The following is an 18,445-nucleotide window of genomic DNA, read 5'->3' on the forward strand; positions in this document are numbered from 1 at the left end:
AGACCAGCCTGGGCAATTACAGTAGTAATTATAGTAGTAAGAGCTCATAAAAATGAAAAGTAAAAATAAAAACAAATTAGCCAGGCATGGTGGCGCACCCCTGTAGTTTCAGCTACTTAGAAGGCGGAGACAGGAGAATCATCTGAGCCCAGGAGTTGGAGGTTATGGTAAGCCATGATAGCAACACCACATTCCAGCCTGGGACACAGAGCAAGACCTTGTCTTAAATAAATAGGTACATATATACATATATACATAAATTAATTACTTAAAAATAAAGAACTCAGCCGAGCGTGGTGGTTCACGCCTGTAATCCCAGCACTTTGGGAGGCCAAGGCAGGTGGATCATGAGTCAAGAGATCAAGACGATCCTGGCCAACATGGTGAAACCGCGTCTCTACTAAAAATACAAAAATTGGCTGGGCGTGGTGGCGCACCTGTAGTTCCAGCTACTTGGGAGGCTGAGGCAGGAGAATCACTTGAACCCAGGAGGCCAAGATTGCCGTGAACCAGGATCATGCCACTGCACTCCAGCCTGGCAACAGAGCGAGACTCCATCTCAAAATAAATAAATAAAATAACGCACATATGCTTTTTTTTCAAACTGATTCATTCCAATGTCATTCCTCTTGCTAGTTAGCTACTTAAGAAAGAATGCCGCTTGGTCATTTACATTGCATACTCAAACGTTACTGCATAAAGGACTTCAGCCTCTCTAAGTGCTTAAAATGTACAATAATACTAAAGAAACAGCAAGCCCTGGTTTGTAATGATTCAGAGGGAATTTGACTCTCAAGTTACTTTTTTAAAGTTTTAATATGAAGTATAAATGTATACCTTATGTTTCAATATCAGTCTTCTTTCAAAATCAAAGGGCAAGTTTGTGAAGGATTGTAGGGGAAAGATAAACTGAACATAATAAACTTTTGGTCTAAAATATCATAACCTATAAGTTTTTTCCCTAAAGTAGGAATTTTAGGTAGCAGAGGTACTTCTAGTAATTGTATCAATAGGTAGGAAACTTGGGTGTGTTCCTTAATGCTCATGAGGCCTCAATAAAATATTGGGTTTTAATTGGGTGTTCTATCTGAATTTGAGGAAATCATAAAATTATCTTTGTTCTGTAATAACATTAAGATTGTCTTAGGTCTGTCTTGACAGTAGCCAGCTTCAAGGAGAGAAATTATTTGGGATTCAATAATACTTAACAAAATTAAGAGTAGGATATTCAGAGAATGCAGATCACATAATCACCTTCTGACCTCACTCTGTAATTTCAAGCATTCTAGAAATAAAACTATTCAAAGTGTAGAAAAGGGCTATGTTTCCTTTAAACATCCTTGCAGATGACCAATGTGACAGAGAAAGATGCAGCTTAGGGGACAGTTGGAGAAGGGAGCACATTCCCACACTCTTTGTTAGGAACATGCCAGCTCTCGTCTTCATTTATTCAATATGCTGCAGTCCCAGTTTCTTTCTGAAGCCAGAGCTCATGCTTTTACTCCCAGGTAGCAGCAGCTTTACAATTAAATTTTAATCCGACAGTGTTGTTAGACTCCTATCAAGAGTACAGCCACAGCTGTTCTTGGCAGGCAAATACATTGCTGGTTTTCCTTCAGTCACAGTGAGATAGAAAAATGTTCTCTGTCTAGGGTGTGGACGAAGGCACTTTACTAATCTTATGCATAATTCATCCTTGGTTGCTGGGGCACTCAAAGTTGAAACTTTGCCCTCTGATAAAATTCAGCTGGATGTTTTTTATTTATTAGACTCTGATCCCTTTAGGGGTTTAGCCCTTGTTGCGAGCCCAGGGATTCTAATTTGGCTAAGCCCTAGCTGTGAAGACTTTTCTTACTAATTTGCCCTTGGTGAATTTTAGCTCTTGTAATACCACCTTTAAAAAACAAAAAACAAAAACTGCAGTAGAACATGCAGTTCAGAGAGTCCTGGATAACCTGAAAAGAGTCTTCTTTGAATGTTGGCTTATTGAATGGAAGGACTCCAGTAGGGCCTGTCTTGATTTGTTTTCAAAGTTTAGATTTGTAAAGAGCCTCAGCAAATTAAAACATGGTTTTAATTGTTCTATAACATGCTAAAATATGGTAATGATTGTTCTATAACATATAACAGGTCTTTGCATTTCAAATTCATTGGGTACCTATGAAGTATAAAATATAATCCCTGTTCATAAGTAACTCATAGTCTAGTGGTAGGGGGTTTGAGATGGGCATGAAGATGTATTAGTATAAGGTGGAAGCTATTGCCACAATAGATGAGTTCATCCTTGAATATTCATTTATTTGACTGGAAGGGAATGGTGAGTTATTTTCACATGGCTCCCGTAAGATATAGTGACCCAAAAGGTCAATCTAGACTAATAGATTATGCTTCCTTTCAGAAGAATTTATTTGGTTAGGTCAAGCAAGAACATATAGAAAGAGATATCTTTATTCTTTTCCAAATATGTGATGTGGAGTACTTTCATCTTTATACCCAGCAGCTGGAATTCATCTTTTTGTAAGCAGTGGTATTTATTATAATGTTTATATGAATATAATTTATCAAAAAATGGAGAGCTTCACAATTCAAAATTTAAGAAATGTCTCACCTCAGATTCACAGAGTAATTGCCTTAGACAAAAGCTCTACACTCATACATTTTATATACCTCTTTTATATCCTCTCATTCCTAATAATGACAGATTAATAAGAACTAATAGCCATCCTGGTTTTCAATATGAAACAATGTGATTTCATGTGAAGAAGAATAGAATAGTAAGAGTTAGGACCAAAATTACTTAGTTCTTTGGGCATGTGAGAGAATAGGAAAGAGCTACCCAGAATTTTCCAGAGCTCACTTGATAATGTCAAGAGCTGCAGCTGGCAGTCACTGATTCTGAAAATAGGCACACATCATGTTAATCAAAAAACTAAATAAAAGGATATTGGGATAAGGCACTAAAATAAAGTTCCTTTTGCCCTTTCTTTATAGCTGGGTTTTGCTGATCAATTCTGCATTTTTTGGCAATTCTACCTCTTTACAGGGAGAACCACCAGTATTATTTTATCTTTAAGTAACTGAAAAAATATTTCCTATCTTTATTGAGCTGTCCCATTAAAGTAACAGACTAGCTGGATCACTGGGGATATGACTTTGGGATATATGTTTTAAAATAGGCACAGAGGCTGGGTGCGGTGGCTCACTCCTGTAATCCCAACACTTTGGGAGGCCGAGGTGGGTAGATCATCTGAGGTCAGGAGTTTGAGACCAGCCTGGCCAACATGGTGAAACCTTGTCTCTACTAAAAACACAAAAATTAGCCTAGTGTGGTGGCAGGCGCCTGTAATCCCAGCTACTCAGGAGGCTGAGGCAGGAGAATTGCTTGAACCTGGGAGGCGAAGGTTGCAGTGAGCCAAGATCACGCCACTGCACTCCAGCCCTAGTGACAGAGCGAGAATCCATCTCAAAAAACAAACAAAAAGGCACAGAACCTCTCCTTGAGTTTATACAAATTAGGCATGTAATCAGTAAATATGGTAAAATATGGTAAAATGTAATCAGTAAATATGGTAAAATGGTAGAAGAGCAGGCCCAAGGCTAAATTCTAAACTACTCATGCAAACATTATAATAATACTAGAGAGTTGTAGAATGTACTGATTAAACTAGTGTTGCAGTAGAAGAAAGGAAGATAAACTATTTGAACAACAACTTGGAGGCAGAAAACTGGGGATTCGGCTTTGGAATTTACTTTATTGGTAATTATTACTTCTCTAGCTTGTCACTTCTCTGAGCTTGTCACACTTACTGGAATAAGCAGAAATTGTTATTCTTTGCCTAGGTTAACAAAATACACATCTCCAGATAGTAAGTTAGTTGCATGATGGCATCTTCTAATTCAGAGGTCTGATTTGTAGCATATTGGTAAGGAGGCACATTCATATTTCTGGGTGGTAGGGAGCCCACTTTCATCCATTCATCTGCATTCCTGTTCAAACTAGCAACTGTGTCTGCTAACATTAGGTTCCCAGAAAAAAGATGTAAGTAAACCCCAGTTCCACTGAGCTCCTGTGAAGGTACCACCTCCATAGAACTTGGTTGAAAATAATGAGCATAGTTACCTTTTTTTTTTTTTTTAAAACTTTTATCTTTTGGATGGCATTGAGAGTAACCTTCTGTTTTTTTGGCCTCAAGTTCCATATTGAATTTTGTAAAATTGCATTTTGAGCAATAACATTTCCCTGGTTGCTTAACCAGTTATACAAGTTGAGACTTCTGTCTCTATGCCTATCTTATAATAGCTTCTCTGGGAGAACAGATGAAAAATAAGCCAGTTAGATATTTTATGAGTATTGAAATCCTTTCCATTCAGAAATGTAAATAAAACAACCAGCATGAGCAATCAGCTTATGTCAGATTCCATGGGTTTGTATTACATAGGGAAATTACAGTGCAACCTGAAACATGCTTCTTAATGAATTCATAGTGCTGTCACAGTTGAATGTAAACCCTTGAGCTTTTCTTTTGTGAAGGGTTTCAGAAATCACCCTTTATAAACTACCTAGGGGAGGGAAGAGAACTAAGATGATACTAACAAATGCTATCACTGGTTTTGTGGCTGCCTCCCTTACAGCACCAAATTTTGCCAGTTAAGTAAAGCAGAAACCTAGAATATGGCACACGTTTTGGCTTATTCAGTGTACACACACACACAAACACACAAACACACACTCAGTGCCACACTGGGTCAGACCCATAGTTCAATACTCTGTTTCTGAAAGTGGCACCAGGGAACTGCTTTGGAAGAATAAGATTGCCCTTATGGTTTTTATCCTCAGAAGTTAGGGAAGTTTGGTTAAGAAGTATGACAAAAGCCCCATAAGTAGCGATTTTTACCTTTAGCAAATGCAGGAAAATAGACACCTAACTAGAGATCATGAAGTTAGAATTTGTCTCCTTCTTTGGCTGCTACTTCAGCCCCTGGTAGTAAATTAGAATAAAGTTCCTCATTTATTAGTGAGCTGGTTTTGCAGTCTCTAAAGCTCTTTTGCAGCTCTTCTATTCACTATGGCCTCAGATACGATAAATCTGCTAGCTGCAAAAATTCAATATACCAAGTAGAATATGTAGGACCAGTCAAGTTTTAAGTTTGGGAGTGAGGAAAAGAAGCATGTATTTTCTATTTTAAATTATTTTCTTTTCACATTCTAATTTCTTAAGGGTTTGGTTTGATTTATGCCAGGTTCTGGGCCTGTAAGCCTACATTAATGTATCACAGTACTGGATAGGATATTTGATATCTCTTACTTAGCCCAGAATCTCAAATGATAAGGAGCTGTAGTTAATGATATGTAGCATTTTGTTGAACTTTACAGTGTAGATCTCTGTTAGTCCCTGGGTCTGTAACAAATGGACTCATCCTTGTGCTTTTCCATAGGTGCCCTGATGTTTACTGACATAAATCAAGATACTATGTGGCTCTATAGGGGATGCTGAACCATTTGACAGTCTAGGTGCACACAGTCACCTCACATTATTTAAGCCCTGATCTCAGCATTCTAATTTCTCTGTATTCCCCAGTGTATATAATGTGTACTTGCTTGAAATTCCTTATATATTGCTTGTACATTCCTGCTTCTAAGTTTCAGCACATACCAGTTCCCTCTATTTAGAATGCCTTCTTCTGACTGCCCTCAGTCAGTTCATAAAACACATAGAGCTATCTTTTAAAAATTCAACTCAAAAGTCACCTCCTGTGGAATGCCATCTCTGCTTAATCTCATTAACCTAATTCCTTTATTCTCAGACTTCTGCTTCCTAGTCCATTAAACTGTTTCATTTTATTGTAATTGTTGCTTCTGTATATTGTCACCCAGTAAGCATAATTATTCTAGGAATGATCATCTTCCTCCAGCCTCTTGTGTCTACTTATTACACACAAATATTTTGAAGGCCTATTGATGACCTTTTCAGTTTCCCCAGAGTTCCAGTTCACCTTCCTTACTGTTTCCTTTTACTTCATAGTTACATTCCTAAAGAAGCAGCGCATGTGTTCAGGGTTGGCCTCCACCTCAGCATGTGTGTGGCAGCCTGCTGAATAGATCCCTACAATTGGGAAGGAGTTAACCCTCTAGCTTGACAATCTCTGCATTCTACTTAGACACCTTCAAGAAGTAGATGTGAGACCAGGAGTAGACCTGAAAATGGGAGTAGGTAAATTTCCACGGAAAGCCAAGTTAGCTTTTTCCTTCCTTTATACACAAGACCTATGAAGCTGCTGTCATCAGCAGCTCATTCAACACTCTCCTGCTCTGCCTCTTTTCCAGGAGTCAGGGTTAGTTTAAGAAAAAGCCTCTTGCAAGAAGCCATGACCTCGTACTTTTATCCCCTCCATCTGGTGTGTGGCCTCATGGGGCTGTGCTGCTATGCAGGAGGTGAGCAATGGAATTCTTTAGATGATGACTTCTGAGCCCACATGCAGAGGCAGTTGGGGGTGGGAAGCAGGGAGAACAGTGAGAGCCAAGATCGATGGACCAAAAAATAAAGTCTGCCTTGGGGAAGTCCTGACTATAGGTAGACTGTTTTCATGAGGTGTTCTTCTCCTAGCTCAAGTAGGGGCCCAGGTCAGGGAGCTGCAGCATCCCAGAGCTATGATTGATGAACATTGTACTTTTCCCTTCTGTCTTAACAGTTGGGGTGCAGGAGTGGGATAGGTAGCCTATGCTGTCTCTAACAGAAAACATTACAGGATTGAACAGAAGAGTTCCCCTTGCATACGTCATCTTTTGGAGCTGCTCTTACTCACTGTCTTGCGCCTAAACAGAGGTCCAGATTTTGGATGGGAAAACAAAGAGGGGTTGAGAGCAGCAAGTGTTTGATCAAGTGAAAATCTGCTGTCTGCCTCATCTCACAGGGGTTTCTCTGCAGGATTGAGACCCCTTGCCTTGGTGTACACAAATTGCTTGCATCAGCTTGAGATCCCAGGACCTTTGCCAGGCCACGGGTAGGCATCTGTCTGGCTTGGGATGGGAGTTTCTTAGGACACGTATTCCCTGATCTTGCTTTCCTAACCCAGGAGTTGACATCATTTTTAAAAGGAGTGAAATCTCAAAGAAAATTCTAATACATACCTTCTTTTTTTTTTTTTTTTTGTGACGGAGTCTCGCTCTGTCTCCCAGGCTGGAGTGCAGTGGTGCATCTTGGCTCACTGCAAGCTCTGCCTCCTGGGTTCACGCCATTCTCCTGCCTCAGCCTCCCCAGTAGCTGGGACTACAGGCGCCCGCCACCAGGCCCGGCTAATTTTTTTGTATTTTTAGTAGAGACAGGGTTTCACCGTGTTAGCCAGGATGGTCTCAATCTCCTGACCTCGTGATCTGCCCCACCTCGGCCTCCCAAAGTGCTGGGATTACAGGCATGAGCCACTGCACCCGGCCTCTGATACATATTTTCAAAGCCTTAATAATTTTCTGTCATGACTACTTCTACTGTGTCTATACATTTAGCATAATTTCAAAAGGACTAGATAAAATTTTTAATGTTAATCTGAAGGGGAAAAAAGGAGTAGAATTAGGAGCCAGAGTTGTTTAAATGTGGAATACGTTGTATAGTGGTCACATGGTACTGGTGGTAATAGTGGCAGAAATGGCAAAAGAGCCATTGGTTGATAAGATTCAGGAGGGCCTAGGCTGTTCCTTTGTAAACTGTGCTCAGATATACTCTCTTGGCTGTCCTGGGACTCCTACAGGGCTTGAACATTTTGTATCGATTTCTGTTTTGAAGGTGCTGGGACTCTGGTGCCCCCAACCCTGGGCATCCTCAGGCTTTGAGGAGAATACACAGGATTTGAAGTCAGAAGACCTAGGTTTGAGTTCTGGCTGAGCCACGCACTGTTCATGTGACCTTGGACAAATCACCAAATTTTTCTGAACAGCATCTGTAAAGTGACAGTAACCCCTACCTCACAGGGTTGTTGTGAGGATTACATATATGCTAAAGCATTTTGCATATGAAAAAGCTTCTTATGAATATTGTTATTCCTAGGGAAACCCCCCTTGGAAGCTGTCAAAAAGGACAACTGTAGATGAAATTGTCTTCCTTTTTTCTTCATTCAGCTTAGCCTTTCTGTTTGGCCAGGGCTACTTACAGGGGCTGTTGGGGTTGAAGTAAAGTCACCGCATTTTGGCTCCTTTGGTCAAAGAGAAAGAACTCTAATGTCCAGCTGCTCCATCGATATACTCATAGAATGGAAGTGAGCAAAGGAAAATTTTAAGCCAGGATAGTTAACCGTTAGGAGGCCAGTGGGAGAATGCTTGCCTTGCATTTGCAAATCCAGAATGACTAAAACATCTTAAGTAAATGAGGAATAGCCACCGAGATGCTCAGAGATAATATAAGCCATGAGTGGGAGGTGGGAAAATGAGTTCGTCAACGCCCTCTCTTTTCTATCCCTTTACCTTTGAGGTCAAGGACAGGGCATATTACTGACACCCCACTGGCTATTGCCCTATACCTGCCAATCACCCAAAGAAAATAATAGCTTCTGAGAAAGCTCAATTCACTGTAGCAACTGTGATATATTTACCCTAATAAAGCCACCACTTGGTCTTTTCCAGTGCTTCTCTCTTATGGAGATCATCCCTGGAATCCAAAGCTCTCCAGTTTTCTAACCCAGTTAAGAGTTAAAAACAACCACAGGTCATGAGCAGTAGGCTTGGCAGTTATACCCCATGCAGTCATAGGAGACTGCTCCATCATTCTCAGCACATAGGGTGCACATCTCACTATCTCTGGCATGAACCAGCCTTGCGAACTTGTACAGTCTCAGCCACTCTGCTTTGATGGTAATTCTTCACCACTGATCTCTCCTCACCATGCCCTTCCTGCATCCTTCCCCCAACCACCCACCAGAGGAGTTCTGGTCCCCAAACCAAAGAGTTGCCTGCAGGTTGGTAATGTAACTTTGTAGATATTCCTTGATTAAAGCCAGACCCTATTGGTATCCTTTTTGAAGTACTGGATCGAAATCTAATTGCTTTTTTTTTTAATTGTTGGGGAGAGGAGGATGAGCAGAACTCCTATGCAGCCTGAGAGAAGTTCTCTATGTGTCCATATATGTACACCTCTGTGTGTGTGTGTGTAACCTCATGGTTGTGCTCAGGCTGACAGGGAGGGCAAAGAGTGAAAAGGAAGCATCTATTTCTTGTTATCCAACATTGCTTCAAAGATGCCCAACCCCCGTAGTAGCAGGCAGTTCCCAAGTGGAGGGTCGGGGCAGAGGCCTCCACCAAGGCCATCAATAACCAGGTGTGAGCTACAGGTCTCTGTGTAATGTGAAGCTCTCCCGTATTTCATTTCTGCACCCAGGGGGCGGCTCTGCAGGATTGCTTACGGAGAACTCTGTGTCTGGCACCTCTCTCCACAAGGCCCAGGCGCCCAGGGTCCCACCGACCTGCCCAGGAATGCATCACATTGTTCTCTGGTGCTGTAATTTGGCTGCAGGAGCTAGGCTGAATGCCTCCCAGGGATGAGAAACATACTCTCCCTGGCGTCCTCCCTTTGCCCCAGCTAGCTTGAGCTTCTGCCCTATGACCACTGAGTGCATTTAAATAAAAACCTCAGAAAGACTGAGGAAAAAAAATCCTAATTATCTCTCTTCTGTTAAGCCATGTAGAGACTCGTGTCCTGAGTGGGTCTGAGAATTTGGCAAAGACTTACTGGTTGGTGTTCTTGATGAGGGAAGTGAGACAAAGGAGAAGAAATTACTCCCTGCAACAGGAGGAATAGAAATGAAGCAGTGAGTGTTCAGAAATTAGATCTACAAGAAGTTTTGCAAACAGACCCTCAGGGCCAGGCAATGTTTGTTTTTGTTTTTTGTTTTTTGTTTTTTTTTTAATCTGAAGCCCCTGATTTTATTTTTCCAGCATCACTCTAAGGAAGAGTGTGGATTAGTGCCATTATTCAGGGCTGGTATTAATAAAAGTTAGCTTTTATCTGCAGGGCTAGGTTAAGGCTGGCATTCTTACTTTTACATTAGAAAAACTGGCTACAGCCTGCGCAGCTGAGGTACTTCAGTCATGTGCCTTCTCTAAAGGATTCTTAGATCCTTAAAATATATAGTATGTTTTAAGTTTGTATCTAAATAGCACTTACTGTAATGTATTATACCTAAATGTTTATTAAAAGTTAGAAGAAATGAGTACCAACAGGAAGGAATGGAAGACAGGAGAGGGGCTAAGACATTGCTGATCTGAGGGACAGACCTCTATCAAATAGAAGAGGGCTGGGAGAAGGGGTGATTAGAAGCAGAGTGAGGGAACTAAATGGAGCCCTGACTGCACCAAATAAAGTTCTCATTTTGCTGCTTGTTCCAAATAAATTAGTGTCTATTTGTGTAATGCAGACTAAATGCCAGTTGTGTAAAGCCAATCAATGCAGAAGCAAGCTAAGAACTAGGAGGAAAAATTAATTGCTTGGCCATCATTCCTTTTGGGACCACATAACCTCTGTGGTGGGGCTCAAATGGACATCATTTCTCTCACTTATCCACCTCTCTTTTCAAAATTCTCACTCTCTGGACAGCTTGCTCTTTTCTTAACCATTTATAGGAAATTGCAAAACTTGCATCTTTATGAGCTAGAATTTGGAGCCCAAGGAAAAGCACAGAGTAGCATGAGATGCCAGAAGAGGCCCATTTCCTTCCACAGGGATGAGAACCAAAAACCAAAGAATAGATAGTAGGGTATAGGTAGATTTAAGTCAGGTTGACCTCCTATGGAAGGCATATGCCATTATTTATGTGGTAACCTGCATGTTCTTGTGAGAACAGGGGCTGGCCAGGACCTGAGGCTTTCCCCAGCAGCCTGGCATATAATATAAGGCAGCTTCCTTTGGTAAATTCATTCAGCCCTATTGTTGAGTTCAGACTGACCATGACCCCCTTACCTCTCCACTACCCCAAAGCTTTCCTCAAGATGTCAGCTGTTCTCTTCCCCTCCCATTTCCCCCTCCTTAATCCCGCCATTGGCTCATCAGTTATCCAGTTGACTCCATTCTGAAGGAAGACATTCTCTTGGCCTGACTCACTCAGGCCCATTTCTCCACAGGCATCCCCTTACCGCAGACCACAAGGGCCCTGACTAGCTCATGTTTTGTGTTAATGGATGTGAAACCAGAGCAAATCCCCTCACCAAAAGAAAAACCACCCTAAACTCTCCCACACAGGTCTCAGCAGGTTACACAAATATTAGTCCTATCATCCAAATAAATCTGCCCCCGTGGCCCAGAGCTATGGCTCCCCCAACCTCCTGCTGCCTGTGCAGAGTGAAGCTGCTTCAAAAACATATGAGGACCCCAAGGGATATTGGAGAGGAACTTTGGAAAGACAGGGGCCTGTATCCAGAATTCTTTATGCAGGCTCCTTAATCTACAGACTTTTGTTAATACTTTATAGTCCTAAAGAAGGACTGTTCCTAGAGAAGTCATGATGGGCTAGACCAGCCAGGGGCTTTGGTGAAGAGGATCTGCGGGCTGGAGTTTGGTGCATAATTAAAACTCAGCGTCTGACAGCTGGGCACAGTGGCTTGCGCTTGTATGCCCAGCACTTTGGAAGGCTGCAGTGGGAGGATTGCTTGAGACCAAGAATTCAAGACCAGCCTGGGCAACATAGTGAGCTCCATCTCTGAAAACTATGTTTAAATTAGCTGGGCATGATGGCATGGCCCTGTAGTCCCAGCTAATGGGGAGGCTGAGGTGGGAGGATTGCTTGAGCCTGGGAATTTGAGGCTGCAGTGAGCCATGATCATGCCAGTGCACTCCAGCCTGGGCAACAAAGCGAGACCCTATCTCTAAAAGAAATAAAAAGAAAGAAAAAAAAGAACAGGTACGTATCCTCATTTTACAGATGAGAAAATAGAAGCTCAGAAAATTTAGCTACCTTGCTCAAAATATCAAAAGCAAATGGCACAGCTGTGATTTTTAACCTGGCTCTGTCGTAACCGCAAATTTCTATACCACTCTGCTGCTTTAAGATATCAACAGGCAAAAGATAACCACTGTCCAACTCACATAAAAATAGGACATCAAGTTTTGGGGGACTTCATGTCCTACCTCCAGCTTACTAAGCCTGCTATCTCTGGAGATTCCACTATTGCAAACCTAGTTAGGCAATGGGTAATAGCATTACCCATTAAGCCAAATGTGGAGTGAACAATAATAATAATCACTAGGACTTGGAGAGTCACTAAATAAAGATTTGTTGAGTAAGTGGAGGAAGGCTGCCTTCTAAGCTGTGTATCACTTTGGCCCCAACCTGCAGTACTCCTTCCCACTGTAGCCACTGACTCCTGCTCCCAGCTTCAAAGGCTAGGATCCTCTCATAAAGAATTACCAAAGCCAGAGATCCCTACCTGCCTAATATATACTGATGCCTCATGTGGGCCCTTGAGATCAGACCTGCTTACCTGCTCTCCCACCATCCATGAGTTGCCCATCTTTCTTTTACTCCGTGTCTCCCCAAACCTGGCAAACCTCCAGAATAGTGCATGGGAAGAGAAGAAAAGAAAAGAAAAAAAAAAAAAAGGCAACACAAGGCCTGGCCAGACTTACTACATTAATCTATCCTAGGAGGGTTCTAGGGTGTTTTAATGATTTGTTAAGCATGGGAACCACTGCATTCCACCTCAGTTTGAACAGGCAGCAAGTAAGCAAAAGAGGCAGTGCTGTCCAATACAGGTTGAGAGTGGTAGAGAGAAAAAGAGAGAATGAATGTGTGTTTGTATTGTTATGATTCTTTTTCTTCTACAAAACACAGTTTATAAACACATGAGCATGTGAATGGAACCTTGTCCACTATGGCTAACATCTCAGGCTCTCAATAATAGAATGTGGTAGCCTAAGATTTTCTTTCGGGGTACCAGGTAGTTCTGCTCAAACTGACTTCAGAGAAGGGACATGCCATTCATCTTTGTCCCATCTAACTTTGGCCAGGTAGAAACAAAAAGAAGCTCTCTATAGGTACCCTTCCTCTTGCACACCAAGAAGTATCGGGAAGCTGGTGCAAAGGAAAGAAAAAAGGAGCCTCAACTACGTACTTTAGTGCAACTCATTTCACTCTAAAGACCCCCTATCTCTTCTACTCTCCCTTCAAATCTCCAGAGCGGGAAATCAGGGAGCTTGCTCAGTTTCTTATATCCCCTGACAACTCCTTCCCAGGGCTAAGGAACCAGCCAGGACACCATGGTCCCTATGGATTACTCTCTACATCCTTAAATAGAAGCGGTAGGCAGCCCAGGGTGGAGGGTGGAGGAAGGTGTGCATGCAAGGATCTTGTGCTTTTGAGTTGAGAGGCTTGAATTGGAGGGATGAGTGAGGTATCTGTGTGTTCAGGTCTGGTCCAGCCACTCTGCCTTCTTGGGGGCCTTGCAAGTATGGACGTCCACAGTATTTCTGCATTCCTTGCACCGTACAGCACAGCACCAGTGGAATTTGCACTCACACTGGGTAACACGGGTGACTCGAGTTGTGTCGTACCCTCGGCCACAGCACATGATTTCACAACCGTCTGTTCCTTTTGATGTCTTGCTGCAGACACGGCCTGCAGTGCCTAGGGAACCTGGGTTGGGGAAGAGAGGGAGTGAGAACAAAGTTATCTCTTCAGCTGCCCTGGATACCCTTAACCACATTCTCAGAAGGAAGATAAAAAGAATCGCTTTTTTGGGCTGGGCACAGTGGCTCACTCATGCCTATCATCCCAGCATTTTGGAAGGCCAAGGCAGAAGGAATCCTTGAGTCCAGGAATTCAAGACCAGCCTGGGAAACATAGCAAGCCCTGTCTCTACAAAAACTTAAAAAATTAGCCAGGTGCCATGGGCATGAGCCTGTAGTCCTAGCTACTCAGGAGGCTGAGGTGAAAGTAACACGAGGCTGGGAGGTCGAGGCTGCAGTGAGCCAAGATTGCACCACTGCACTCTAGCCTGGGTGACAGTGAAACTCTGTCTCCAAAAAAAAAAAAAAAAAAAAAAAAGAAGCATGGGCTCTGACATCATCTTGTCTGGATTCAAATCCCAGTTCTACCACTCTTAGTTGTGTGATTTAGTCAAAATGAAACATTAGCTTAGTTTCTCATATGAAAATAAGCACAATAATAGATTGTTAGATATAATCTCTGTTCATCTGAAGAGGTGAACTGATTACCATGACTGGCTGGAGGCATATTCCTAAGGAATTCCTAAGTAATATCCCTTGCATTATTATTATTGCTATTATCCCTAAGCATTATCCCTTCCCCTTACAGTGGAAACTCTAGGATAGGGATCATGTTTTCCCCATGCATAGGGAATGCTTAGAACCTCATTCTGACTGATTTTAGCAAAAGAGATCCTGCCAACAGATCATAAAATCAATAGACTTTTGGATGAGTTGGGCCCATGAGAGCATCTACTCCAAGCTTTTCCATGGTTAATAAGAATCCAGAGATGGGAAACTGACTAGCCTAGGTTCAAAACGGGGAATAGATTAACTGATTTCTACAGAATTAGTCTCCAAATGTCACTGGGATAGGGGAGGAAAATGCTAGAACTTCTATGTTTTTTTATCTCATCAATTTAAAATATTTACGTTTTATAATATACATATTCATATAGTGGAACACAGGTATAAATAAATATACATATAATGGAGATATATGCTCAAATTGTTTTAATGATAGAAGTAAAGGATCCAGAATGTTAGGAGACCACTGGTCTGGAATGTGGACTGACTAGGTCTACTGTATATGTTAGTCTCCTAACTCCAAGGGCTGGGTCTTAAGTCCTCTTGGGCACCAAAAACCCCTTCTACACTGTGGAGCTGTGCTGTCCAGGGTAGCAGCCACTAGTCGCATATGGTCTTTTACATCTAAATTAATGAAAATTAAACTAAAAAATTTAGCTCCTCAGTCACACTAGTTATATTCCAAGTACTCAGTAATCACATGTGGCTAGTTGCTACTGTATTGGACAACACAGATAGGAAAACATTTCTATCATCACAGAAAGTTCAATTGGACTCTATTGCTTTGGAGGGAATTCCTGGCTCCATATTCTTTCTGGGATGACTTATATTCTTTGAATTCCAGGGCCCACTTTGGGTTTTAGGAGGCCTAATTTTATGCCTCTGAGAAAAACCAACACACATTTGACTTATCCTCCCTCCTAACTCCAAAGTTCCTTCCCTAAAGGTGTATTTTCAGTATGGTAGTATAGGTTTACACCTCAGATGTTATGGAATTATTTCTAGGTATCCAGAGAGTGACCCTCTGAATTAGACCAAGTGGGAGGAAAGTATACTTAGTGGCAGGAAATCACTAGGAAAATCAGAAGGGCTCCAAGTTTTTTTCTTCTAGCACCCTACAAAGTATACAGACTACTTTCTTCATTAATTGGGTAGAGCCCCACGCTTTTTCTGTGCCCAGTTTTACTCTAAGCCACTTGACTCTTCCAAGAATGACAGTGATGGGTGAAAACAAACAGTACCAAAGATAGCTGAGGTTTTTTGGCTCCACTTCACCCAAGTCCTGACGCTGAGCCTGTAGAAAAGAGCCTGGGAGCCCCACGGCAATAACCAGAGGAGAAGAGTTCTGCTGCATTGCATGTTCCTAGTTTAACCTATCTGAACCAGAAATGTGAGCCAGGATGGTAACTTTCATTCCCTTGGGGAAAAACCATATCAACTTCCAGCACCTCCAAGAATCCCACCACAAATACCTCGAACAGACTGAAAAACAACCATTTGCTGCTTTACATGCCTTTGGTAGGGATCTCTTCTTCGTTTCTTTTTCAGCTGTTTCAGAATCTTCAATGGCAGCGCACTGGATAAAGCCTTTCAAGGACATCTTTCTAGCTTTAATCTCCCTTAGAGAGAACCTTTACCCAGCAGATTGGTCTGTTCTCTGTCCCTGGGACAGATCATGTGCTTTCCCACCTACTACTCTCTGATAAGAAATTGCCCACTCGTCTCTCAAGCTATCCAGATACTCCCTACGCTTCAAGGAGCAGCTTAAATTCTAGTTTCTTTTTTTTCCCTACATTTTCAAATAAACTTTATTGATTTCTCCATCTCTCTTTGCATTTGTCTACCCATTATGTCTCATTTCTTTAAGTAGATTGCAAAGAGCCAAAGGCTTAGGGCTGCATCTTATGTTTCTGTGCAGCCCACATATTGCTTAAAACTGAAAACAGGTAACTAAGTTAAACATACCCTGAATAATGCCTACTGTATCCCAGATGCTGGGATACAAAGGAGCGATGCATGACCTCAGGCCTCAAGGAGCTGAGTGACCTCCTCTCTACTTGGGCAGCACTGGGCCTGGTGGACTGCAACAATCTCATGACGAGGTGTTCATGTGGAGAGGAAACTGCCTCCTCCCACAGCACCCCCTTCCCTAACTCCTGAGACTGAACAGACCATGATTAACCAGGGGTGCCTGCACTAAGAACTGGGACTGCATGTCCTTGCCTGCCTTCCTTACTCACCTGCAGCCTTGTCCAAGACACAGTAATCTGGAGAGTTGTCAAAGTAGACAAGATCAGTCCGGGTGGCACGGCGATAGCCTTGGCGGGCTGCGGTGAAGTTGGCACCATCTTGGGTGGCCATCACCTGCACAGCCCCATCATAGCGCCGCCGCAGGTAATCACCTGTGCGGCGGAAATCTGAGAGTGCACGCCAGCAGGTGCGCAGAGTACAGGAACCACTCACGCCATGGCACTTACACTCCAGCTTCAGAAACCGCCGCACAGCCTGGGGGAGGGGGAAGGCAGTTAAGGGAGAGGTAGCTGGTCAGGACACATTTTAGTCATCCCTAGGTCCAAAAGGATGAGTGCTCTGAGATAGGCTGGACCTGGCCCTGGCTGGCCGATTGAGCTCTCAGTTCTCTCCCACATCAGATCCCACCCATTCTTCCTGATCAAGTTCAAGAAACTCTTTTTCCAGGAAATCTGCCTGAACCAACAGTGCTTTCCTTTTCATGACAGCCCACTGAACTGTAGAGCCACAGGATTCTGTTCACGATGACAGTGTGCTTGCACATCCTCTACTTTTCACGTTTTAGAGTGCCAGGTACCATGCCTTCTACTTTAGTGGTGTGCCATTTTCCAGCATAGTACTAGGCACATAGAAGATGTTCAAATACCAGGGAACTGACTAGAACAACCTCTTATCCTCTCAGTCTTTATGAAGGCAGTTCTTTTCCTTCTTAAAAAGTTACTTCTTTTCTCCACCTTTTCCTACTTTCCACCTATGTGAAGACTCTTCACGCACCTGGTTGACCCTAGGCATTCCTAAGCTCCCTTGCATTTAGTGCTCCTGTCCCAGGATGTTGGGGCTTTTGGAAGTGACCCAGAAGCCTTCAGCTCTTCCGCCTTCACATTTATTTAGTCCATGGTCACACACACTGGTCACCCCCAGCAAATATGAGTGTACTTACACAGACATGAGTACTGACCGTGCGACCACAGCGGTTATTATGTAAGTTCATGAGGGCCCGGGCATCCTTAAGCCTCTTCTCCTTGGCATCCACGAAGGCCTTGGCAAAACGGACACCGTAGTGGATGTTGTCACTGCAGCCACCCCAGTCAAAGTCCCCACGCTGGTCATGGTGTCGGCCACGGGTGTAGGGGTCACAGCTGCACACACTCAGTTCACCCTGGCTACAGGCACGAGTAATAGCGTGGACTACCCCTGCTGATGAGATGGCATATACAAAAGCTGCCTCTCGGCTACCTAGAGAGAGAATTGTAGAGGTGTGCTTCAGGAAAGAGGCCCATGTCTGTCTCCTTCTTCAGCCCATACAACCTCTGACTCTGAAACCTCTTCCCTAATTTTCTTTCCCAGAGTCACCCCTACACCCCCTTTATTCAAGGTGCCTTTCATTTCCAAGAGCATTCCCCAGAGTATCTGACCTCTTCCCCTCAGCCCTCACTACTCTCTATCCACTTCTTTGTATATCTGACCTTTTGAGCTGACCTATACTCTTGTTTCCTGCCAAATTCCCTGTGTCCATCCATTGAAAAGTCTCCTGGTGAATCATCCCCTCCCACTGAGTGCCAGCACTGGGTCAGCTAAGCCTGCCTTAGTCCACATTCCAGGCCTTTTCAGGCCCACTCTGCTGGACAGTTCCCCCACAATGGAGACCCCAGCCCAGGGGTCAGCCTGTTTAGAGATCCATGCTACCTTCCCTTGCCTGCTTGCTCTCCCTCCCTGCTCTTGGAGACTGATGAATTATCGCCCCGTATGCCTGACACCTCCAGATTCCCATCTTGTTCCCTTTCTCCTAGTTTACTCTCTAGCTCTATTTAGCTTTTTTGCTGAGCTGAGGCCAAGCCACTGACTCTCCAAATATTTACATATCACCTTTCTGTTTATCTTTTGTTCCCATTACTGTAGTGTTGGGAGTGTTGGGGTGACGATAGTGA

At 43.0% G+C, this 18,445-nt stretch overlaps 2 protein-coding genes across 32 annotated transcripts in view; one reads left to right on the top strand and one right to left on the bottom strand.

Moving 5' to 3' along the window:
* ST7L (suppression of tumorigenicity 7 like) overlaps positions 1-10,374 on the top strand; it is a 96,295-nt gene extending 85,921 nt beyond the window's left edge. For 25 of the 30 annotated variants that reach the window (XR_010152790.1, XR_010152788.1, XR_010152791.1 and 22 more), the window contains one exon: positions 7,779-10,374. Coding sequence is in view for 22 of the 30 variants with exons in the window: in XM_063798255.1 (XP_063654325.1) it covers positions 7,779-7,877 (99 nt within the window). In the remaining 8 variants the exon portion in view is untranslated. The remainder of the gene's footprint in view (positions 1-7,778) is intronic. The other 5 variants (XR_001708897.3, XR_010152770.1, XR_010152789.1 and 2 more) reach the window with 2 other exon arrangements.
* A 2,224-nt stretch (positions 10,375-12,598) lies between these two features.
* WNT2B (Wnt family member 2B) overlaps positions 12,599-18,445 on the bottom strand; it is a 30,245-nt gene continuing 24,398 nt past the window's right edge. For both annotated transcript variants that reach the window (XM_054668811.2, XM_016925648.4), the window contains exons 3-5: positions 17,476-17,753; positions 16,508-16,772; positions 12,599-13,608 (exon numbers count right to left, since the gene is read on the bottom strand). In XM_054668811.2, coding sequence (XP_054524786.1) covers positions 13,379-13,608; positions 16,508-16,772; positions 17,476-17,753 — 773 coding nt within the window. In that variant the 3' untranslated portion in view covers positions 12,599-13,378. The remainder of the gene's footprint in view (positions 13,609-16,507; positions 16,773-17,475; positions 17,754-18,445) is intronic.

This window comes from Pan troglodytes, chromosome 1, assembly GCF_028858775.2.
Source record: "Pan troglodytes isolate AG18354 chromosome 1, NHGRI_mPanTro3-v2.0_pri, whole genome shotgun sequence".
Classification (NCBI taxonomy): domain Eukaryota; kingdom Metazoa; phylum Chordata; class Mammalia; order Primates; family Hominidae; genus Pan; species Pan troglodytes.